The 24680-nt window shown below is 41.7% G+C and overlaps 2 protein-coding genes across 2 annotated transcripts in view; both read left to right on the top strand.

The window, feature by feature from the left end:
• Positions 1–9240, top strand: part of ITFG1 (integrin alpha FG-GAP repeat containing 1) — a 71403-nt gene extending 62163 nt beyond the window's left edge. The window contains exons 15-18 of the mRNA XM_059857051.1: positions 2525–2649; positions 3518–3600; positions 5211–5328; positions 8694–9240. Of these exons, the coding sequence (XP_059713034.1) occupies positions 2525–2649; positions 3518–3600; positions 5211–5328; positions 8694–8753 (386 nt within the window). The 3' untranslated portion in view covers positions 8754–9240. The remainder of the gene's footprint in view (positions 1–2524; positions 2650–3517; positions 3601–5210; positions 5329–8693) is intronic.
• A 7062-nt stretch (positions 9241–16302) lies between these two features.
• Positions 16303–24680, top strand: part of NETO2 (neuropilin and tolloid like 2) — a 32900-nt gene continuing 24522 nt past the window's right edge. Inside the window, exon 1 of the mRNA XM_059857046.1 lies at positions 16303–16415. Coding sequence (XP_059713029.1) covers positions 16382–16415 — 34 coding nt within the window. The 5' untranslated portion in view covers positions 16303–16381. The remainder of the gene's footprint in view (positions 16416–24680) is intronic.

The raw sequence follows: 24680 nt of genomic DNA, 5'->3' as shown, positions 1-24680 counted from the left end.
TCTGTTTTACATCCTGAAGCGTAAGATTTTGTTATCCTTATCTTAGTAGGCATAACAACCAGCATTGAAATTATTCAGAGCTTTAAGAATTCTAGCTGCAGTATGTGACTCTCTAACCTCTTTAAGGCTGACTGCACACAGTATATGACATTTTCTTCTATTCTCTTTAATTTAGTTGACATTCATTTCATTTGTAAGATGAAAGAAAAAAGCAAGATCTTTGTTGCAGTCTTCTCGTGATCCTAAATATTTCACTCAAAAGTAATTCTAAAAGCTTTTCAATGTTACAGCAGTACCTTGTTCTTTTCGGGAAAGTCCTTCAGCATGCAGCAGTAGTGAAAAAATTCTAGAAAAAATCTTTTTTATGTTGCTGCATGATCAGGTAACACATCTGGTTTGTTTCTGTAACCAAGTCAAATTAAATACACCCACCTTTGCTCCTTGCTACTTGTATGTTGGTAACTGGAGGTGTCAGATATTAATCACTTTGAGAATTGCTCCCATTTTAGATTTGGATACTGACACCTGGAGATTGAGCAGTTTAGCCAAGATCATGTTAGGGAAGTCACTGGCAAGGCAGGGACAGACTCAGGACTCAAACCCTATGCTGTCCTATCCTGTGTTCTCTCAACTTCCTGGCAAAATCCCTGTTCTTAAAGAGAAAAGCTGCTCAGTCAATTCTTTGTGCCACATCTTCTGTAACTGAGAAATCTACCCAACAATGTGCACAGTACACCTTGTCCTCACAATACAGACCTGAAAGTGCAAATTCAACTCCCTCGTCTGCTTGCTCATTACATGGTTCTACGTGGGGAAAAAATAAATCTAAAATGTGTATTATCTTTAGGAAGACCATTATTGTTTCTTTTTGCTAATAGCATTTTAGCTTAATAAAGAGATAACTGCATCAAGCTGATTTTTCAGATCTCAGTTGACATTCACCTTGCTGTTTAAAATATTGTCATTATAATTCTAAATGCACAATAATACAGAATATTTACCTCCTGATTAAACAAGCCTATCTCAAAACATGCCTGACAGCATAAGGCAAGTGTTTTCCTCAAGAGCTGGTAGGGGAAGGGAGGTTTACAGAAACAGAACCATGAAGTAATCACTGGAATGAGCAGGGGTTCAGAATCCCCAGCCTGCACTACCAGGAGAAGTTTGTCCCCAGAGGAGCGTACAGGAGCTGAGGAGCTGCTACTGGAAGTGGTGTCTTTGTTGTCCCTTGGTGAAGTGCTGCTGTGTTGTGGCCAATGCTTGCACTTACTGGCATCTCCAGGATGCCTGGGGGCTGGGTTTGGTTTCTCCTGAAGGGATGTTTGGCTTTGCCAAAGAAGTGGTGGTGGTGATTTAGGAGTTTTTCCTGCCCCTGTGCTCAGCACAACTATGCAGAATGTTTTATCACCAGTCTGGCCCACAGCTGCTGGGCTGAGGTCAAGTGCTGCCTCCTGAATCAAGCCTTGGATGGGAGTGTGGAGAGGTAAAAGGAGTTGGCTGTAAATTCATTACAAAATATGGATTCCCGTTCTTTAATTCACATTCTGTTGCGTTTTGTTGTTTAACTTATAGTTTCCAGTTTCAGGCATAATCTCTTAGGGATCAAAGCTGAGAGAAATCTGATGTTCTAAAAATACTGAATAAATCACAACCTTGTGAAAAGCTGTTTCTGTTGGTCACAGAAACCCATTTGTGGTTGTCAAGTGTCCCTTGCACTCATTCCTGTTTAATCTGGTGAAGGCTGAATTCACTGTGGTGCTTCTGAGGTGCTGATACTGTTCCTGCTGTGGGAGCAGCTCACTTGCTAAGAAAACAAAGAACCCACACAGGATCTGAATCTGTTGGCCAGAAATTAAACTATTAGAAGATTTTTTTATTTAAATGGAATACCTGTATACTTTGGGAATGGGATGCCAGTGAACTTGTTGATTACTGCAACACTTATCTGTTTCCCCACTGCCTTTTCAGGAAACCAAGAATCTTATTTTCCATCTACAGTTTCTGCTATAATTATTATTAACTTTCAACCACTGCAATCCTGTCTTCATTAAATTAATTTATTATTTGAAAAATTGTTCCTGAGAATTTACTTAGCTAATTTTGTGACAGTTTAACACTGACAAGAATTAAAGTGAACCTTCACATGTTGAGTCTAATCTTGTAAATCAGTGGGCAAGAAACTTGGTATTAATCATATTAAAATACATGCAGATAGTTGATTTCTTCTCAGCTTGTAACAAATAATGGAGATTTGAGTTAACATAGAAAGGGTACTCACAAGAATTGTCTTACCTAAATATGTAAATTTTTTAAGCTCTTCTCCAAGTGAGTACTCACAGGTAGTTTGGAAATGTGGGACTGAGCTTTAAGAATTAAATCACACAATTGGTGAAAATTTGTAAACATTTTTATTACTGACTGGGAATGTGTACTTGTGTAGCAAGTTGGTAGTTTGGGGGTTGATTGATTGAGGGTTTTTTCCCTTAAAATACCTATTTGGGCTTCCTTTCTGCTTTCCTTGCAGCTGGCCAGCTCAGCCAGTCAGCACATTACGCTCTCCAGCTGCCCTACAACGTGCTGGGCTTGGGCCGCAGCGCCAACTTCCTCGACCACTTGTACGTGGGCATCCCTCGGCCCCTAGGGGAAAAGGTTGGTTGGCATTTAAGATTGTCAAGCTAATTGTTTATGGTGCTACCTTTCCTAGGAGACTTTGGATGGAAATACTGCTGGGACACTTCTTTTTCATTTTCTGAAGTAAGAATATCAAAGAAGTAAGTTTGCATACAGAAGGGCTTGCTCAAAAGAACCAGTTTGCCCAGGTTTTTGAGGAGTGTATAAACTCTGAAGCTCTGAAACCAAAATAAAACCAAAAGATGACTAAAAGTGTCTATAAATGGTATTCAGTGCTTGTTTGTAGAGCAAATGGGTATTAGGTCTGAGGGTCCAATTATTGTGGACTGCAGTAGCTGCAGGGCTTTCCCAGAGTTGCTCTGGCTGGGCTGGGGCTCACGTAATCCCTTCTGCCTTGGTGATAAAACCATGAGCACTGTCATGGTGGGGGGAGATTGCTGTGATTCTCTCATCTTCACATGAAACATAAAAGTGGGGTCCTTACCATTTTCAGTCTTTAAAGATCTGATGATACTACTTTGAAAAGTGAGGTACTCAAATGGGCCAAACTCTGATTTGGATAATTGTTTTGCCTGCCTCCTTTGTAGAATCAGTTCTTTTCTTCTTGCCCTATTATGTTGTTGCTTTGTACTTTTAAAGCAAAAGCTGTGTTTCATGTCAGCAATAGTTATTTTGCTTTTTACTTGTGGGGGGTGGGTTTTAAAGCATTTTGGAGCTTTCAGAGTAACAGGCAACAAAGATAAAGGGATTAATCACTTATATTGAAAGTTTTTTTAAAAATCCACAACGTTTTTATTTCTCCTATTTTATGTTTCAACAGAGAATTTCTTTGCTTGTAAGCACGTTGATTTTCTAGCAATTGACACAGCCTTTGTTTTTCTTTCAGTCCATAAGAAAACAAGAATGGACAGCTATCATACCAAATTCCCAGCTTATAGTCATTCCCTATCCTCACAATGTTCCTCGAAGGTAATGTCATCATTTGGATTTGCACTTCCCAAAATTACATTAATACACAGTGTAAATTAGGCATTATGTGTAGGTTTAGAAATAGTTATTTGTATAGAAAGTTACTGAAGAACAAGGGCAGGGGGTCAGTGCTGAGCTGGAGCTGAAAATGCTGCTCAGGTATTTACACAGCCTCTCAGATGGTGCCCATAAACAATCTGTTTAAAAAAAAAACCTATTACTGGCTCAGGCAAACAATCAAAATGTATTACTAGCTCCACTCCTGTAAATAATAACATACTTGCTAGATTTAACAGCATCCTCAGTGACAAATTATAAACATTGTAATGGTTGAATTAAGCATTTTTGTTTCACCAAACATGCAATTTCTGTCTGGTTCCATAGAAAAGCTTTGCTTCAGCCCTTCTGAATGCAGTAGCTGTTGCTACAGGAATTAATGTTTGCCTCTAAGTAAAGGTGAATGTGTTGGTTGCATGAGAGCTTGAACATAGAATTCACTTTGCAATTAAAATGTTTCTCCCAAAAAGAGAGCATGTTTCTCTTTTTGCTATTAGAGAAAACATTAGTCAAATATTCCAGCTGCATTTTGCCGCTTGATCTACCAGTGAGGTCAGCTGCATTTATCATGCAGAAATGATTCTGACATCAGTTCAGCAGTTAATTTTACTAGAGAACAAATAACAGTGGAGAAGTGATGTGATGCTTGAGTTGCTAATTAACAACCAGAGAAATAACATCTGCCAGATGAAAATTTAGTTACAGTCTTGAGGTATTTAAAGGTATGTGTTATGCAAAACAATTTCTGTTATAGTATCCTTAAACTATTTTTGCTTTCATATGAAGTGGGTTTATGGACATTGTAGAATAGCAGAGGATGGAATCCCCAGAAGAAATCTGATTTCATAATAAAAGCTTTTTAATTTCTATATATTTTTAGCATAGGTATGTGATTTCCTGAGAGGCCTCAACACAGAGCCTGCTGCTGACAGCTTTCCCATGATAAGAGACCTGTAGTACAGAAAGGGGGTTCCCTGAGCCTCAGGACCTCCCATGATTTGAGAGATGTCTTCCAGGAGCCCTAAAGTGTTCCATTTTGTTCAGCCATAATCAACTGCTTATGTTTAGAGCTGCAGTTGTCCCTGGGTAAACTTCAGAAAAAGAGAACTGGGCCCATGAGCCTGTCCAAGAGGAGTTTCTCATGTGGTGGAAAAATATTCCAGGGTTATTTTCCCCTGCTGCTCTGTGTCCCCAGGCCCTAGACATTCCTGTGAAAGGTTTCCTTATGCATTTTGCTTCGTCCTAGGCAAGGGCAGGAGATAAATCTCCTAATGAGAAAAAGCTAATTCCCTGAGGATATCCATAGCATTCATGAAAAGTTAAACAGAAACTGTACTTAGACATGGTCTTGCTCAAAAATAATTATATTAAGCCGTGTGTTTCCAAGTAAACATCATTAAGCTTCAATCTCTAAATAGAGCTGCTCATTTCTGTAGACCAGGTTGTCACCTGTCTTACCCTAACAGGTTCTTTTCATCTTTGTAAGTAAAATCTGTTTTCTGCTTCTTAATGAAGGATATTAATGTTTCCTTGGATTCTCTTCTTTTGTATAGCTGGAGTGCCAAGCTGTATTTGACCCCAAGTAACATTGTACTGCTAACAGCTATAGCCTTAATTGGTGTCTGCGTTTTCATCCTGGCAATAATTGGCATATTACATTGGCAAGAAAAGGTAAGAGAATTTACTAGAATATTTTATTTAACACTCCCTAATATTTTACAGACCTGTATATTGGTTTTTTTTTTTTTACATTTTTCTACAGTACAATAACTTCTGACACAGACCGAATTGTTGCAAAAGGTGTTACTACTAATTCAATGTTTACCACAAGTTTAAAAATTGACATTATTTTAAGCTCTAAGACACTTGAGCTTGCCCATGTTGCTCTTCATCTCCTTTTTTTCCATTAAGCTGTTACTTCCAATTGAAATGAGCCATCTTTGTTTCATATCTAAGCTTTCCATTTTGCAGTTTTAAGGAGAACTGTTTTGGCAAATGGAACATAAACTCAGTTTACTTACCTTGAGTTCTGCTGGTAATCTGAAAACAAGGAGAAAGTCTTTTTTGTGTAACTGTCTTTGTTGGTTGCACTGACATTAGCATTCAGGAACATATAGGGAGTCAATTGTGCATATTGGCTGCTTTGCTCTGTGGGTCTGAATTACACATGCAGGCTATAGAAATCCATTGATTGGAAGAAGCATTTTGAAAGGGGCCTTTCTTGTCACAAAAGAAATGCGTTCCCATTTTTCTTAACTATGCTCAGTTCACAAGCATACCCAGCTGGCAGAGTTGCCAATAAATGTTTCTACATACCCAAACCATAATCTTAGCTGTCAGATAAAATTACTGCATATTCTGACATGGTATAACTGTTTGTTTTTGTGATGGTGGAAATAAAATGACCTTGTTAAACATTCAGACAAGTTTGCGCATGCTCCATATTTAAATGTTATTTGTCTGTCAGTCTTCACTCTTCAAAATGTTAAATACAGTCTCCAACTAATAATAAAGCTGGGAATAAGCAAGGAAATACAAAGTTTATGATGGCTGTCATTAGCATGTCCTGCTGTACCAGGAAAGCACTGCTCACTTGTAGCTCAGGGCTGGGCACTGCCTGGGTTTAATTCTCTGTCCAACATATCTTTAGCAAACAAGAATAGCAGAAAAGGTACTTGGACTTTGAGCTGGGGAAGGATTACCTGTGTATAATTCCATCTGGATAAAAGGCGATTTAATGGCAACATTCAAAACAGTTTTTATACAATAATTCAAGCACTGTAGTGTAAGGAAGGACTCAGCCCAGAGTGAGTGCTTTTAGAGCTGTTTTAAGTCCCAGGTGTGTGTGAATGAAGTAGTATATTGGTTATATTGTAAACTCATTTTCAACTCTGCAGCACAAAATAGGCACAAATATTTGGACAAATTGTGTGTATTTTCAGACCATTGTATAAACATGTGTTAATTCCAATATTCTTCCTATAGATTTTTACCTTCCCAATGTTTAGAAGTGGTTAGAATATTGAACAGATAAGAACGTCCCCCAGTGTTGTGCATCATTGACATGTGTAAAGTTAAACTCCAAAGTTCCTTGTTTCTAAGCTTGTTCTTAGTTTACTGTCTCTCAGCAATCCTCTCCCAAAAATACTCTCCTGGCTAAATGCCCTTCCCTTGCAGATCTCTGGAGTACATGTAGCAAAGAAAGACAGGGGAAATGAACTGGCACTTAAAATCTTTTCTTTCCCCCAGAGAATGCATGTGTCTGTAAGCTGCAGTGTTTTATTCAGCAGTTTAAATAAATCCTGGACTTTGACCTCTGCAGATAAATAGTAGCAGGAGCCCTTTGTCTACACTAGTTCTTTCACACTCATCTGCCAGCCAGGTGTTGGAGTACTGAAATAACTGTAGGATTTCGGGACAGGTGTTGCTCTGTCTTGCTTTAGAAATTTTGAATGCATTGAAGAAAAAAATGCTTTGAAATCTCAGTTACTAGATTTTAGTTTTGCTACACCAAATGAAAGAGAAAATGAGAAAGAATTGACACCATTATTCATCTTACAACAAATACAATCTTGCTACATTTGCTACAGCCCTCGATAGTCCTTATTCTCATTCTTTAGAACTTGCTTTGGGGTCAGTCATGAGGCCAGTCATGGAAACACTGCACAGTGATGGAAATACTGCTGGAGAGGGTGTGCTGGATCCAGCAGAGTATCAGTTACTGTCAAATTTGAAGCAATAACTTTTTCAGGAAGCATACAAGAAGTGGAGTAGAAATTGTTTTCTAAGAGAGACTGTGAAATTTTGTGGAAAGTGACAAGCATTTCAGTGTAGGAAAGAGTGTGCCACTCCCTCCTTCCCACCCCTTTTTTGACATCCAGAATACTACTGCCACTGATAAAGTCCCTGCCAAAAAAGCCACTCTGATATATCTTAAACCTCACTGACAGCTCTGCTGCTGCTACAAAATGCAGTAAAATCCATATTTAATCCAGTGGAGTTGCTATCACACATAAACATTGTGTAATGAGGAAATCTTTGGCCTTGAGCCAAAGCAGATGAACTCTTATGGCAGAAGATGGGCACCGATTTCTGCCACAATTGTTGTGTATTTTTATCAACTGAGACACAGTTCTGAATGCCCACGCAGCACCTACTGGAGAGGCTTTTCTTCATTTTACTCCTTAAAAAAAAAAAAAAAAAGGGAAGAACATGGGTCTGTGCAAGCTAAAAAGCATTTCAGTCTGCTTTGCCAATTTCTCTCATGCTGGGATTTACACATACTGTCTGTCATGACACAAGCACAAGTTTGCACTGTGTGCTCAAGAATCTTGAGGAAATACTTCCATCCTCTGTTAAGTGCTTTAGCACACGAGAGGAGACATGTGGGAGAGGACATGTTTTGACACATGACATGAATTCTAGGTGCAATTTAAATATGCTGCTTTTTTCCAAGCACCACCCAATTCACTCTTTCAGCAGGTCAGTGTGTGTTCTGCATAAATAAGCAGGGAAAGGCATCCTACTTCCCATTTTCATAATACAAACAAGAGAGACAAAACATTTTTCACCTACTTGGTGCTGTTAGTTGTTGGTTGAACTGCTGTCTCACTCTAAAGTTGTATTTAATAGAATGTTTTTTAAATGAGATTCTTCCTACATTTAACATAAATTACATTTACAGGTAGTCCAGAGTAATTTCATCTTATATTTATAATGTAGACAAAATGGATACCAGGAAACAGTCTTCAGGTTTGAATTATTCCTTTTAAAAAGCATTATTAGAAATAACTGAAAAGAATGGGTCGTAAATACTACAACAGCAGAGCATGAACAGCAGAAGCCAATTTTGCATAGATTATTGCTATTTCAAGCTGACATCATTTAAAAGTTAATTGTTGGGGCTTTTACTAAGCCTTTTTGCCTTTTGTCAAATGGCTTGAAAAAAATCAACCATTCTCTGACACTTGACAGCTCATTTCTGTAACAGTGTTGCTCTGGATTCCACAAAGTGTTTTTTTATTATTATTTTTCAGAAAGCAGATGACAGAGAGAAGCGACAGGAGGCTCATCGGTTCCATTTTGATGCTATGTGACATGCCTTAATATTTATGAAGGAGCTGCTACGCATTTGCTTAATTGAAAGACTAAATTCTGATTTTTAAAATTATTACCATGAAAGTAATGTTGGTGTGTTATTTGTAAATGTTGCATTATCTGGTATTTATTTGGAAAGTATTAAAATTAGACCTGAATGTCTCACAAGGCCTTTCAGTTAAGAGACTGTATATAATAGCATTTGGCCTTTATTTAACAGAACTGTAAATTTATTTTTCTTAGTAAAGGGATCAGTTGCATGTACCATTGTTTATTAGTACCATCTTTAGTAATATTTGATGGAAAGAAAGGTATGTAAATGAAGTGTAGCATTTCAGCAAGCAGAATACCTTGTATGACTTGAATTGGTCTTGTCCTTTGTTCATTCTGCAGAACAACCTGGTTTTGGAAAATTAAACTTGTGCAATTTCTCAGATGACTTAATCGTTAATTGTTTTGATTGTATTAAATGGTGCTTAACCTAAAGTATTCTGTATTTTTCTTTGTTTAAATCCATATGTGCAATAGTTACAGAGCTTAGGAGTTAGAGAACCAAAAGGAACCTGCAGTGTAATGTGAGTTCAGTCATCCTGGGATAGATGCAGTATTTATGTGTGCTACTTCTACAGAGAAGACAACGCATTAAAAAATTAAAATCATAAAAATGTATCACCATTACATAAACTGCTTTTATAAATAAACTACAACTACATTTGTTTTAGAAAGGCACAATGTTGTTATGAAAGTAACTATTTTTTTAACATAAGAATGGTATGGGATTTTTTATTTGGTTTTGTTTTTCAAGTTAAAAGAAACATTTTTGAGGAGAGACTGAGGATTGACACCCTAAAATGTACTGCTAAGTGATGAGATATGCAAAGATTAAATTAAGAATGTAATAGAACATGCAGAATAATAAATGCACATTTTCTGTGTACGCTGCTATGCCCAAATTTCATAAGGCTGGACGTGTCACTCAACTTTAGATCTTTTAAGTGGTGGTAAAGTAATGGTTGCTCAGTGTACTTGGGATCCTGGAAGAATCTCTGAGAATGCTTTTATTTTACATGAGTTTACACTTTTAATTTTGCAGTTACATCAGTTAATTTGCATTCCTAATACTGTTTGATAACCTAGAACATCTTTCTCAACAAACTGAGAGTGTTGGTTGTCAAGGCACTCCTGTGTGCAGGGGGTCCCTGCCCGGGGCTGGCACCTCCCTGGAACGCTCCCTGTGCCTGGCAGGGCAGCCCCAGACAAGAGGGAACAGGTCCAAAGCTGGGCTGATGGTGCTCACCCTGAGTGCCAGGCAGACCCTGGGTTACCATGGCAGTGCTGAACACTGACCCATTCATACAGCAGCACCAAGCCACAAGGCACAGCAGCCTTGTGTGCTGAGTGTCTTGAGCTCTGAAGTTTCACTGGGTATTTCCAGTATGCACAGATCAGATGCCAGCACAAGAGACTCTCATGTCACATTGCTGTTATTATTCAGGATAGAATATTTCCTTCATGAACACCTTCAATTTTTCTCATGAAAAGCTTTTTTTTTTTTTTTTTTTGATAAATACTTAATGCTTTTGGTCTTTTTAAACCACATTGATAGAATTGGCTCCCACGAGCAAAAGAAATAACTGATTTCATGATTAGGAGGATCAACAGTTCAATATATTTTCCTGTCTTTTTCAGATGAATGGAGAATAATGCTAAATGCATAATGCACTGTGGTAGCAAAGTTGTCTTTTACCCTCTATCACAATATAATACACACAGATTAGCTTCCTTTTGTTTTTGAAAAAGCAATTAGGAATAAAATAACCTCATGCTGACATTTAAGCTGTTGTACAAAACAATGAACTTGGTATCTTTTGCTCTGAGTTGTTTTGCATGCTCAGTAGTGCATCACTGCATCACTATATACAATATAATAAAAGTTTACCCCAGGTTCTAAGTACTTGTAGCATGGCTCACAGTCTATGCATACTGTTTTGAATTAAGGCATTAAATATTGTTGAACCTGTCATCAGAGGTTTCATGTTTGGTTCTCTCTTCTATAAGCATTAAACGTATGTTTGGGTAAGGTTACTGCCCTTCTACCAGGAAGTTTAAGAAAGCAGCATCAATTAGAAAGTTGTAGTTCCAGGTGATTGTCACAGTAACTGAGAAGTGAGAAATAGTTCGAGCTACATAAATTTTCAAACTGCAGCCACTCTAACACAGCCCTGGTGAGAAATGCTATTGGAAGCTTCCTCGGTGTGAAATTTCACCTATATAAAAACACTGTTGACAGGCCAACTGACAGATGGCTGTTGAAATACCATCTTTCTTTGTTCTCATTTTCCATGAGAAGCTTTAAGACTGAATCTTCCTACCAGATTTATCATTAATGCACTATAATCCCCCAACAAAAGAACCAACTTTTCTGCTGCAGATTAATAGGCATATTCTATATAGTATGATATTCCTCCTGTTCTGAGGCCATTGTGCTTAAGATAGAGACATTAAAAACACTACAGTTAATGGAGAAGTAATCACTACAAATACACTGAGTTTTGTCAATTCAGGGCTCCTATAGAATCAGAATGGTTTGGGTTGGAAAAACTTTAAAGATTATCCAATTCCAACCCCCCTGCTATGGGCAGGGACAACTTCCACTATCCCAGGTTGCTCCAAGCCCCATTCAGCCTGGCCTTGGACACCTCCAGAGATCCAGGGGCAGCCACAGTTTCTCTGGGCACCCTGTGCCCAGCCCTCATTGCCCTAGGAAGAATTTATTCCTAACCATCTAAACCTCCTCCCTGCCAGTGTGCAGCCATTCCCCTGTGTCCTGTCCCTCCATCCCTTGTATATTGTCTCTTTCCATGTTTCTTTGTAGGCTCCTTTCAGGCACTGCAAGGCCACAATGAGGTCACCCCAAAGCTTCACCTCTCCAGGTGAACAATCCCAGCTCTCCCAGCCTTTCCTCCCAGCAGAGCTGCTCCATCCCTCTGCTCATCCTGGTGCCTCCTCTGGCCTGGCTCCAGCAGCTCCAGGTCCCTCCTGTGCTGGGCCCAGGGCTGGGGCAGCTCTGCAGGTGGGCTCTCACCTGAGCAGGGCAGAGGGGCAGAATCCCCCCTCCCTTACTGCCCCCCAGATCCTTCTCTACAGGTTTGCTCTTGATCCTTAGCCTGTGCCAATATTTGATATTGAATTGATACCAATGGATTGTAATTGATATCTATAACTTCTTTCAAATGAATGACACCAAAATAGAGAAGTCAATCCATAAGCTTCTGCTATATTATAGTCAACAGTGTAAAAGCATTAACTGTCTTGAAGGTATTAATAAACAAATATTTTTTAAAATTTATAAAATACAATTATGCTTAAAATAATCTCATACTTTGCAAATATATGCTAATTCTATAGGGATGGGCAAATGTTTTGTTCAAAGAATTATGTTAAGAAATCAAGAGCAGTAGAAGAGTTAAATCTGGCATTGCTGTGCTGCTCTAGTAACCCTACTATCCATTCTGGGAACAGGACCTAGTTGTTGGGCATTGGTAATATTGGCCTCCCTGTCACTTTGAAAATAATCAGCCACACAGCACTATTTTTATAATTAATTCCTGACTTCAGTGAAAAATGTGATCCCATCTATGATACAATCCATAACAATTATAACCTAATGTTCAAATTAATGAATTTTTCAACCTAAGCCAAAAAAGTCTGTAGGTATATTCGAACAATCAGATCTAATTATATTACCTACCAAATAGAGAAGTGCACTGTAAGCTTTCTGAAGGCTATGAGTTTTCCTCCTGACTATTCCAAAGTCTGCAGTGTTCATTACTCAGTAGTAAATAACAAAGCCAACTGTGCATATTTATGTATGATTATGTATTACATATTGTAATGCAATTACAATTGTATTATAATACAATACTGAGGTACTTGCATCTTCTATAATTTTCTAATTATAGAAATTATATAATGAAATTAGGATTTATCAAAGGCACCTAAATCGTACTGACAAAACCAAGTACTAGAACAGTTAAAACATAACTCCTCATCTCCTTTCATAATTATTCACTGTTGACATCTATACTTTTGCAACCTCTTTTAAAAATAATGTCCAAATAGCTGCTGGTCTAAGGCTGTTTGGGTTGTACACTTTCTGCTTCTCAAGAGCAGAAAATATTTTAGGTAAAATAAAGTTAAAACTTCTCACAGAACAGCAAATCAAATGAAGTTTCAAGGAGGCAAACCCAGTTCTAATAATTCAAATGTAAGCCTTTAGATGCAGCAGAGCACTGTTGTGACTGACTCATTCCTCAGCTGCTCATGCAGGTGCTTACCTACATCAGAATGAGTCCCACTGCCTTCTCTGAACTACTGCTACTCAGAAATAATCATGAGGATAAAGCATCAGACCAATACACAGCTTGCCTTCCAAAAGCTGTCTTCAACCTTTCTTGACTCCCAAACTTAAGTTTAATTAAGTGCAGCTTACTGCCAGCGTGACCCAGCGGCAGAGAGTTTTCCTCCCTGGAAATCTGCACTCTGCAGGCTCAGAAGACAAGAACTGAAAGCTTCTTCAGACCTGTCACCAGTGAAAGCACCACCTGTAACAAGAACTCCAGCAAAACAAAGCAACAGGGATGTCCACAGGAGAAATGTCTCTGAAAGCAGCAGTAAACAGGGGCAAAATGTGCCCCAAATCTACAAATTGATGCTACTCCCTGCCTCTCCCGCACTGACAGCTTGACACAGCCCTGGAAAAGAGAGCAGGATGGAAAAGCTGTTCACTTCCCCAAGTGTGTAATAGCTCTGTTCAACCTTCTAATGGACAAACCAGAAGTTGAGCTCTTCAGTTAAATTGACTGTGGCAGATTGGGTCTTTGCAATTGCTACCGAAACTTGTACTGAGCACACAGCATTACAAGGGTTTTCTCTCGTCTCTTTGGTGAGAGACAATTGACCACAAATAGTTCACTTGAATGCAAATTCAGCCCAAGATCTAAGAATTGGGCCAGTTCTCATTTCTTATATCATCACAAGTAATAAAAATATCCAAGTCAAGTTTTGCCATGAGTTATACTGTGCATTCCAAAAAAAAAAAAAAAGAAAAAGCAGACAACCCCCTATTTCCTAACAATCTGCACAACACAGTCAGATTTTAATTATGTACTTGCAGAGGATAAAAAATGTGAATGATGCCAGATACAGTAGTCTTGGATACTTTCTTGCATTACTACAGTAAACATTTTTGTTAAGGAGAAGTAGATATGGCTATTGAGGACTTCTTTATGTATAGGAGTTTCCAGTATAGAACTTCACATTTCATCACACTGCTATAAATACATGGTTAAGAGGTGAACAGAGGAATCACTTTGTCCACTGCTGGAATGTAGCAGCTATTTCACAATTCATGGAAAAACTACGCTTGGAGGAGGACTGTATCATCTCAATTTGAAATTGAAAGGACAATTCAAGTAAGTAGAATAATATAATTATGTAACTTGGGATTTTGCCAGACCATCAAGCTTAATACTTCGTGAAGCTTCTTGCAACACTGAAATGGATCTTTAATATCCAGAAAAGCTCAGGACCTTTGCTGCGAGGTCTCGCCGGGGGTCTGGGAGGAGCTGCTGCCCTCCGCCCGGCTGCCCCGCGGGGCCCCGCGCCCGCTCTCTCCCGCTGCTCTCCGCTCACTTCTCCATTGAATTTGCCCTCGCTGACAATCACACTGACGTGAAGCGCCTGAAATATTTAACAGATAATCTGAAGCAAGAGAATGACCTTTTCTAACAGGATAGGCTGACCTTTGAACATTGTAGAAAGAATTTAACATTCAAATACACAGCACCTAACCACAAGGAAATCAGAGCTTCACCTCGCACACTCGTGTTAGACACTGTACTGAGCTGCCCTACTCCTTAAGCAGACGGACTCCCAAGTGGCAATTACGCATATAATTTACAGTTTGCAAAATCTGTTGGGTCTGGCGAGTGGGTTGGTTCCAAATTGCTTCCACAAAGTGCCTGCTCTGGGACAGCGGAGCTGCGCGTGGGGCACCTGGAGGTGCAGCCGTGCATGGCAGCGCAGGACCTGAATGGAGACCGCGACCTCCTCCGTCCTGGGAGCGGGGTCGGGGCAGCTCCCGGGCACGGCACCCCCGCGGCAGCTCCTGCGGGCCCGGGCGGGGGTGGGGCGGACATCTCCTGCCCCCTGCGCAAACTCTGCAACACGCACAGGTCTAAACATCTCCGCGTTCAGCACTCCTGGAGCCTGAGTGAAAGATCTCAGCCTCGCCTAATCGGCACATCCAGGGAGGAGACATCCTGTGGGAAATGCCCAGTGATTCTTCAACCCGTGTTGCTGATGGGAGATTTGAAAGCATCTCTAAGGGAGTATCGTGTTGCTATCATTTTACACGTAGCCTATGGGCAATACAGCCTTCCTCGGGCATGCCCCCGGCTGTCCGGCACGGCCGCGACTCTCGTCCTCACGCACCTCCCTGGGCAGCTCGGAGGGGTCTGGCAGGACGGGAGTCCCCGCGGCGGGATCTGCTGCCCTTCCCCCGACATCGCCACCTGCCTCCACCTCAGGCCCTTTCCCAAAGTAACATCTCCCCTCACAAGCGAACCCGATGTGATGGATAACCAGAGGGACGGGAGCCAGGGCAGGCAGCAGGCTAAGTGCGCCTTTTTATTAACTTCTTGTAAAGTAATAGCTCCATTTTAGCTGTCACTCTTGTCAAACAACAGCCGCACAATAGCGTGTGATGGGCTCTTCCCGGCGCCGGAGCTGCAGGCAGCACACTGCAGCCAGGCAGGCAGCTGGGCACGCCGCACTGCCGGAGCCGCGCGGGCTCCCTGCCACCAGCGAGGGGGCGAAGGGAGCCACGAAGACCGAGGGAAGCACCGTGTCCCTTTTATCCCATGGGGAGCCACTCCGATCCCAAACAAAGCCGGGCAGCCGGGATTCAGGCTTATCCAAGCCACCGCCGCGGGGTACGCTCTCCGAGCACCCAGCACCGCACACGGGAAAAGCCAGGCAGATGTGGGGCAGGATGGGCCTGGGGCGTGAGGCACGGCGGGGGCCGAGGTGCGGGACCGAGGCGGGGCGCTGCAACGGGGCCAGCCCGGCTCCCCGTGGGGACGGGGTGAGAACGGGTGCTGCTCCAGCGCTGTCGCCCCCGCCTCGGTGCCCGGCCGAGCGGGAGGAGCACAGCGGCCCCGCCGGCTGCGGCTGTGGCTGTGGCTGCTTGCGGGGCTCCGTCGGGGGCGGGCACATGCGTACAAGCAGCTCATCCAGGCAAACACCCCTCACATCTTAAATGAGCTTCATTTAGCAGCAGCCGCTTCAGTCGGGCTGGGAGCTGCCGGGCTGCGCTCCGAGCGCCGCGCGTGGAGCCCCCCGGGGCAGGCCAGCCTCGACGGAGCCCGCCGCGCCCCGCTCTCGATGGGACTGAGCGCGGCGGCGGCTCCGCGCTCGGGCGGCGGAGGCTGAGCGCGCCCCGCGGGGGCGCCGGGCATGGCCGCGGGCGGGCGGGGGCCGAGCCGTAGCCGCGGGCACAGCGCCCTCGCGGGGGGCACCGCCGCGGCCATGGAGCGCCGCTGATCGCCGCCGCCGCCGGGAGACAATGGCCCTGCACAAACTCTGCTCGGTGCTGGAAGGTAGGAGCCGCGGGCGGCACAGCGCTCCGCCGGAGCGGGGACCGCGGTACCCCCGGCGGCGCCGCCCCTTCGGCTGCCCCGCGCTGCCCCCGGCGCAGGTGCCCCCGGCGCCCTCCCTGCGCCGGGAGAAACTTCGGAGCGGCGGGCGCGGGGGCTGCGCAGGGGCGGCCGCCCCTCTTCTGCCGGGGCTGCTCTTCCCGGGCAGCTGCCGGCGCTCCGCACCTCCCCATCGCACCGCCCCACGGCCCCGCGTCCCTGCCCGGCGGCCGCCGCTCTCTGGCCCCGCTCTGCCCCACGCGAGACACAGCGCTGCGGCGCCGGCTCGGGGCCGCGGCTGCCGGAGCCTAGCGAGGGGCCGGGCCGGGGGCCCGCACCCATCCCGGGCTGCCCCCGGTCCCGCTAGTGCGGGCTGGCGGCGGAGACACCTCGGGCTTGGGAGGTCCCAGCGGCGGGGACACCTCGGCACCTCGGATTTGGGGAGGGTCCCAGCGGCGGGGACACCTCGGCACTTCGGATTTGGGGAGGGTCCCAGCGGCGGAGACACCTCGGCACCTCGGGTTTGGGGGATCCCGCCGTTAGGAACACCTCGGGTTCGGGAGGGTCCCAGCCTGCAGAAAGGCGGGTCACAGTGGCAGCGACTCTACCCCGGTGATCCGTACGTTCCCGAGACACACCGGCTGTATCCTACGCTCGTCTTTTCACAGTAAAAATACTCTTTGCTTTTGTGACTCTCCTGACGAGCTGCTCCACACTGTTCAGCTTATCGCACTTGTTATCGAGAACAAGGTCTGTTTTCAGTAAGGTATTCATAAAATCAGTCACCCGAGTCACAAGCTACACCCTGACCGGTGTTTACCTGTGTTTTTCTTCTTGAGGCTTTTAAATCTTGTTTCTAACTTATTTCTGTTCAGAGGTAAACAACGGAGCAAGGCTCCTCATCCGAGAATTTCTTTGTGCTATTATTTATACAGCTCGACAATGGGCGAGGGGTTTCTGTTAGGAAAGAAATCTTGATGTGGCACTTAACCTTGTGCCTCAAGAGGTTATTTCTAGCATTCTGCATCTTCTTGAGCAATAGCAGACTTGATGGGGATTCCGGTCTGTTGTTTTGTAATTTTAATGATGATTATTATTTTAAATTATTCTGTTAGGAGATGTGTGTGTGACTGCATGCATTATTGAAACCAACAAGGCACTACTGCAGAGTGGAGAATTGTTTAGTGTATACATTGATGTCTTCCCACAGTATGAAAGTTGTAAAGAAGTCTGTTTTAAATCCAGAATGTTTCCACGGGCCATAAAATCCCATGTTCCTGGCATGAAGGACTTCTTTAGGGTTTCAAAAAATATTTCTCATTTATTAGTATCATAAATGAGAGACAGAAGATACTTGTTTTTAATAAATGTCTGTCTCTATATTGTTAATCATCCACTGAGTTTAGACAACATAGGAACATATGGCCTACATGGGGAGTACAAGGCATTTAGATTCTTTTTTCTACTGCCTCTTTTAAGTAACATATTTAAATATCAGAAGCCACTATAAAACAACCATAAACTACAACTATTGTGTCTACTACTGAAATACTTTATACACATGCAGATTTAATAACATTTCAAAAATATGTGATTGCTGCAAAATTGACTGTACAGGTTTTCCACTGAACAGACCTGTATATTTTTTTATAATCACACTAGTGTCCGGGTAAAAAGTCCCTCTACAGGAAGTTTTTTGTATTATTCATAATCCATAAATTGCACAAAGCCATTAGTCAATAAGCTGTTAGTATTCTAAACGCATCCCTTGCCATGACTACAGAAACAACCTATCATTACTTAGCATCATAAACTCCCTTTTAGCTCTGCTTCAATAGAAGTCCTTACACAGTCCCATTATTACACCTAATCAGAAACAAAAAAGTATGTTCCTGTAGATAGGTGTATAGATTCAGTTCCAGAAGGAAACTGCTGGGAATAAAATTTAAAGTTACCATCCATATTTTACAAATTGCAGCTTAAATTCTGCATGGAAGCCCTGCCTATAGTGGCAGTAATTTTTTTTCTCCATACAAATAGCTTCATGTGCAGAACTGGGGCCGTTCTGCTAAACCACATGCAAACTACCATGCAGCTTAGTGTATCATGAGAAGTCATGTTTTATTTAATACTTCTCAGAAACATCTTCTGTCCTTACCATGGAATGCATGTATACATTTCTGTCATCCACAAAGATTCTATTTTGTGGCTGTTACCTCAGGGCAGAAAAGAGCCCCTCATACTTTGTGGCAGTTGGAATTTCTTACACTAAGCTTGTTCAGCTATTCATCTGTTCTTCCTCAGCTATCAATATCAAGGACTATTTAAATAAAAACATAATGTAATTCTTTGTCTCTGTCTGTAGTGTTCAGCAGAACTTTCAAAAGTCTCATCCTGAGCCCATCATCCTGCCTGGATTCTTTGCTTTCCTCCAGCTCTCCCAGACAGCAGTGCTGAGTGGCAGTGCTGGTGGAGCACGACAGCCCTGAGATTTCAGTAGCTGCAGCTTTTGCTCAAGTGGAGCCCAGCCAATGCCCACCTGCTTTCTCAGTGGGCTCTGGAACCTCTTGGAGGCCAAGAGCTTGCTGCATTTGGGCTGTTGGAGGACAAAGCCTTTGCCTCCTTCAGTTCTCAATGACATCTTAAACATGCTAGAATCCTTCCCTGAGCCTGGCACAGCTTGCAAAATGCAACTGCTCTACAGCAATAAAGCACCATAACCCTCCACTTCATGAGAGAGAAAAGCAGCTGCTTTCATAATAAAGCCATGCCCCTGTTAGGCTTAGGAAGTAAATATACTTACCTTGAATTTCCTCATACCTGGTGTTCCCCCAAAATGTGTTTGCTAAGAGCTTGTTACCATGCTTCAAATATGCTCACTCTTTCATTTCCATATGCTGTTATTTGCTTTAAAAAACTGTACAAGCTGTCAGTTAAATCCTTCCTCTACATTAGTTTTGGTCTATTTCAGTTAATATATTGGATTAATTTAGAAAGCCAAAAAGAGAATTCTGTAGCTTCTGATCCAGTAATTCAACAAGCAGCCAGGAGTAGAACAAACTACTGCTACATTCCCAACCTTCCAGTGGACTACAGAATTACTTCCAACTCCATCAGGTTGCAAGAATGTGGACTGCTATGATTTAACTTCCTGCCATTCTGCTCCAGCTCCTCATTTGCATTTTGGCATGATTTTAACAGTTAATTTCTCACAAACAAGTAGTGTTAGGAAGTAATGCTTCCTTCCACACAAAAGCTAGAAATTATGGCTGCCTATTTCCAAAACCAAAAGGTGTAATAATGCCACAAAAAGCTGAAAACAAGCAGAAAAAAAGGTTATTCAAAAATCTCCTAATAGTTTCATGACTTGTTCATTGAAGCCAAAAGCAAAAGTACTGACTGTAGAAGCTACAGTGACCCTAATGAAGGCAGTATCAAGTGAAGTCAGAATATTATTTTTTACTTAAACAGTATCTACTTTCCACCTTTTCTGCTGCACTGAAAAAAGTGAAGTTCCAAACTGCTTGCAGTGCTAAGCAGTTCAGCAGAAGTAACTGCAGAACAGGATTCAAAAAGCTGCTGTCTTAAAAACAAGGCGAGTGTTTGGTGGTGTGTATTATACCTTGCTCTTCATACACATACAAACTTCATATTCAAAATGCACCACCCTGAAACATAACTTCAAATACGTTAACTCCCTCTTTTTCCTAAGACATAGATGACTGTGACTGCTAAAATTTCTACAGAACAACTTGTTTACAATTACATTGATATTAAGAGCAAATTTCAGTGGGTAAATCACGTACATGGCTGTAGCCAGAGTATAGAATAACACTGGGTTGAAGCTAAAGGAGCTACTAAATTATGTATCTAATGAAAAAGTTAAGATTTTCAGCATCTTCCTTAAGGTTTAATTCACAGGGAGAGATTAGACAGAAAAATTACCCTTGAAGTAAAACTTTACAAGCTATTCATCATTTATGAACCTGTCAGAAAGTCATAATTCACTGGAGAAATGAAGAGAGCTGCTAATTGTGCATACTCTAGTACTTGTAGTTTACATACAAAACAAACCCAGCACTAGGAGTTTAACTTGTCTGGACTGAAGCAAAATTTTAGTTTCTTGGATTCAAGCTGGGATTCTAACACTGCAAGCAAGCTTGCTGCTTGTCTGCCTTGTACATTCCAATTTGTTTTTTTTTTTAATTAATGAAGCACTTCCAGTCTAGGACAACTTAAACAGCTTGCCACCTTTAAACAGCTTGCTGCCTCTGTCAACATATAACTGGCAACTTCCACCTCAAATACTGCAAGATATGGGGTTGGGTGAGTGTAAATTTTACAACAAAAACCAGCAAGTAACTTTTAATGAAAAAAAAAATCCACATTTCTTTCAGATTATCTTTGAGCTTCACTCACTATTCTGTTATTACAAACTGACTCCACTATGCAGCAAGAAAGGATGGCCAATATGTTAAGAAATCATTTCACAAAACCTCCTTCTTTATCATATGGTAAGATTGATGAACACTAAATCTCTTTTTAAGGGACTGAGAGTGAAAAGCTGGAAAAGAAAAAGTTGTAGTCTGTACATAAATTGTTACCAGACATAAAAGAAGATAGCAGAAGAGAACTTTAAATATTCATTTTGTAATAGACATTTCAGAAATTATTTCCACTGAAAAATACAGTATATTGCTAATAAATAAGAGAAGATAAAGAACTCGAGTATAATCTGATCGAGTCAGAAGTATCACTATCCAGTTTCTCTAGGAATAAGCTATTTCTGGGAAAGGTGTATTCAGAATAGTCATGTGCAGCAGGATTAGCTCTGTCAGCTAGAGGGAAGTCATCTGAACTTAGAAGTCAGTGTACATATTTTAATAAGGTTTTGAAACCCCTCATCAACATGGTTTGCACATGCAGTCTTCTCATCAGTCTCTTGCTGCACACAGCTTGGAGATAAAAAAAAAAGGCTCTTCCATATAAAAAGGAAAGTTTCTATTTTAAAAATGAAAGCTATCATTATTCTGGCAGAAGTTTTGCTGGCAGACAGACCCAGGGATGGATTATAAGTAACAGGATGTGGAGCAACTGGTAAAATGAAGCAGCCCACAGCTGCTTATACATTTCTAATGGAGGACAGGATCAGAAACGTTAAATGTTTTTAGCCAACCTAGAGGGGACTCTGTCACAGATCCATCCAAGCATGAATTGTTCTGGAGATGATTTTTATCAAAGGGACATGGGGAGAGCTACACTTACTTCCTGAATCAGTTAACCTGGTTTCTCTGCAGAGAGTCCCAATTTGTTTCTCTGGCAATCTTAAAGAGAGGAATCCCTACTGAAAACAGCTGGAGTGAGATGAAACTGTTATATCTGAGAATAGACCTGAGTGCATTCAGATATCCTGCTGGCAGTTAATGGCTAACAAGATTTGGATCTTAGAAGGCACCAGAGTCACTGTTAATAGCTGGTGAAGCCCACTTCTGCTATCAAGCTTCTGTGAGAAGGATTAAAAATGTGCTAGCAGCTCCACTAGCATGCTCTGGGTAAGACTTAAACCAGCTAAAATATGTCTTGCCTGATGCACACCTTCATCTCTGTACTTTATTCTGTGACAATCCTGCTGTATATTCCAATATGAGGAAACTACTGGAGCTGTTAATAGGATAAGTTGTAGGCAGCCACCTTAAATGCTCTTTGATACTCATTTTACCAATCTGCAAATATTCTGTTGAGACTGCAATAGATTAAGGAATGTATTCAGGCTATGAACTATAAAAATATTTGGGATTCAAAAACTGCCATGTTTTCATCCTCAGCAACAGAATGGTTAGCCTTAAATACAGCAGCAACAGATGCAATCCAGTATTCCTTTTGTCAATTAACAGACATAGCAAATGCTTGGAAGAGAGAGAAAAATCTCATTCCTTGAAATTTAGTGTGTGTTTCTGAGCTAAAAATGGCTTGAATTCTAAAGCAGTTATAAGCTTTTTGAAAGAAAAGGAGGTGACCATGCACACAGAATTACATGAAATCCAGAGTGTCTGGACACTTTACCTGTCTGTCTAAATTGCACAAGTTCTTTACAAGACCACCCACCAGTCAATTACTCACTTTGAATTTGTGCAGCAATTAATCCTTGATCAGAGTCCTTACACGCAACCAAAACATGTAGTTAATGTTGGCCAGAGAATAGGATAGGATATAATAATCATAAATGTCCCCAGCACATTAATAGCTAATATTACTGTTTTGATGCATGAGTAAAAAATGGATATAAAACCTGAAATACCATGATGAGCAGTTGCTGAAAGTAACACTAATTTTAGTACACAGGGCAAATGAGGAGCTAAGTTTAAGAAGAATACACAGAAAAGGAACCTTTCCCATAAGGCAAAACAGAGTACATAATTAAGATCAAGCATTTGTTGCTCTAGGCTGTATCTGCCAGAAAGAAGCAGGCATCCTGGCAAGATCTTCCAACATGCATGACCCGTGAGTTGCCACTTACCATCTCTGGACTGTGTGTGTACAAGGTGCTGCCTAATCCAAGGAGCAGAGCACAGAGATCCAATGAACCCTGCTTTAAGCAAAGTCTGTCATCTTTATCCCTAGGATTCTGGCTACCACCATACTAAGAATGTGTAATACTCTAAATGATTAAGTCTTTATTTTAAAAAAAGGTGGAATGTTTCTCAGCTGTGCCTGACTGCTCCCCAGTTTCATATTCAGCTTGCCCTGCATGCACAGATCCCCCACTGTCATCACTGAAGACAGACACTGCTCTCAGAGCCACACAGCAAATCGAGTCTGTTGTCTCTGTGTGAAGATCCCTAGAGCATGCAGAAAGAGCTGGGGAAAGATATATCATAGGGAGCTCAGAGCTGAACTGTATCCCATGAAATCTGAAGAATGTGTTTTGCCATAAAGTACAAGCATGTGTCAGATTTGCAGCCTAAAGCACTTGTTTATCTAAGCAACATGCTGATTTCTCAGTATTGGGTTGAGCACCCATTTACTGCAAAACTAACTATAGTATTTTCATTTTTAAAGAGACGTAGGAGCTACACATTTGTGAACCTCCCGATATGTACTCCAATGCAGAAATTGCCTTCATTTTTCTTTTTCAGCTTAGATTTACTTAAAAAAATTTAGGAAATGCCAACAAAGAACATCTTGACTTCTGCAAACAATGCAGTTTATTACACCAGTTCAAGGGCTTCTTTTATGTTATTCTGTAAGCCTACTTCAGCAACAGAATAGTAAGAACTTGAGTTGTATGTTTAATGTCTTCACTTTTCAAAATTTATACAGCTATCTGCAGGCTATGTGGTCTAAAATATTTAATGCAAAGAAGCGAAGAAAATGAAAAATCCATTCTTTTTAAAACAGAAGCTGGCTGCTGCTTCTGTGTTTCTAGTTCATGCTCACACAGGTATAAACTATCAGAGCTCTAAATGGTAGTACAAGAGTGTGCACCATAATTCATGAAATACAAGTACAAATACCAGATTCATGAGTAAAGGCTCCTCAATCTGCCTCAGTGTGCATGCTGCTGTTGGCTTAAGGATGGCCTCTTCTGCAGGGTACAGAAGCTCACTGTAAGGTGCAGAATCACTAACTTTTATTACATTTATCACCTAAGTATCTCTAAGTTCATAAGGTCAGTGTCCCATAGCTCAGGCTCCTCTGGGAGAATTCTCATCATACTCCTCCAGTAAAAACAAAACACCCAGCTCTCCCCTTGAATCCCTTTGATATTCAGTGCAATCCTGCACTGTGCTGTTGCTTACATCAGCAAGCCATGTTCAAGTGGCATCTTTACTCACTACTTGTGCTTCCTGTACCACAATAGACTATGGAGCTAAGCCTAGACTTATCTTTCATCCACACTGAAGACTAGTCATGTCAGAGAGATCTGTAAGAGACTTTAGAAGAGGAAAAAAAGGATCAGAGGAATACTGTGTCCCATTTCAAGTTCAGGTGCACAATAACTATTTGAATTGCAGTTTATTAGAAATAAAAAGATCATTCTTCATCCTTCTGAAGTGCTACAAGATTGTTAGTGAAAGTGGTTCAGTCTCTCATGTCTGTTCTAATTGCTGTGACTGTGTCCCTGCTGCAGTCCCAGGACAGTGGTTCAGCAATGGCTCTCTACTGCACCACCTTCCAGGATTTGTCTCTTCCCTAGACATCTTCCTCCTTATGGATTTTTACTGTCCA

This window comes from Haemorhous mexicanus, chromosome 12 (genome assembly GCF_027477595.1).
Source record: "Haemorhous mexicanus isolate bHaeMex1 chromosome 12, bHaeMex1.pri, whole genome shotgun sequence".
In the NCBI taxonomy this organism is placed as follows: Eukaryota; Metazoa; Chordata; class Aves; order Passeriformes; family Fringillidae; genus Haemorhous; species Haemorhous mexicanus.
The sequence above is the reverse complement of the archived record's forward strand: the minus strand, read 5'-3'. Positions and strand labels throughout refer to the sequence as shown.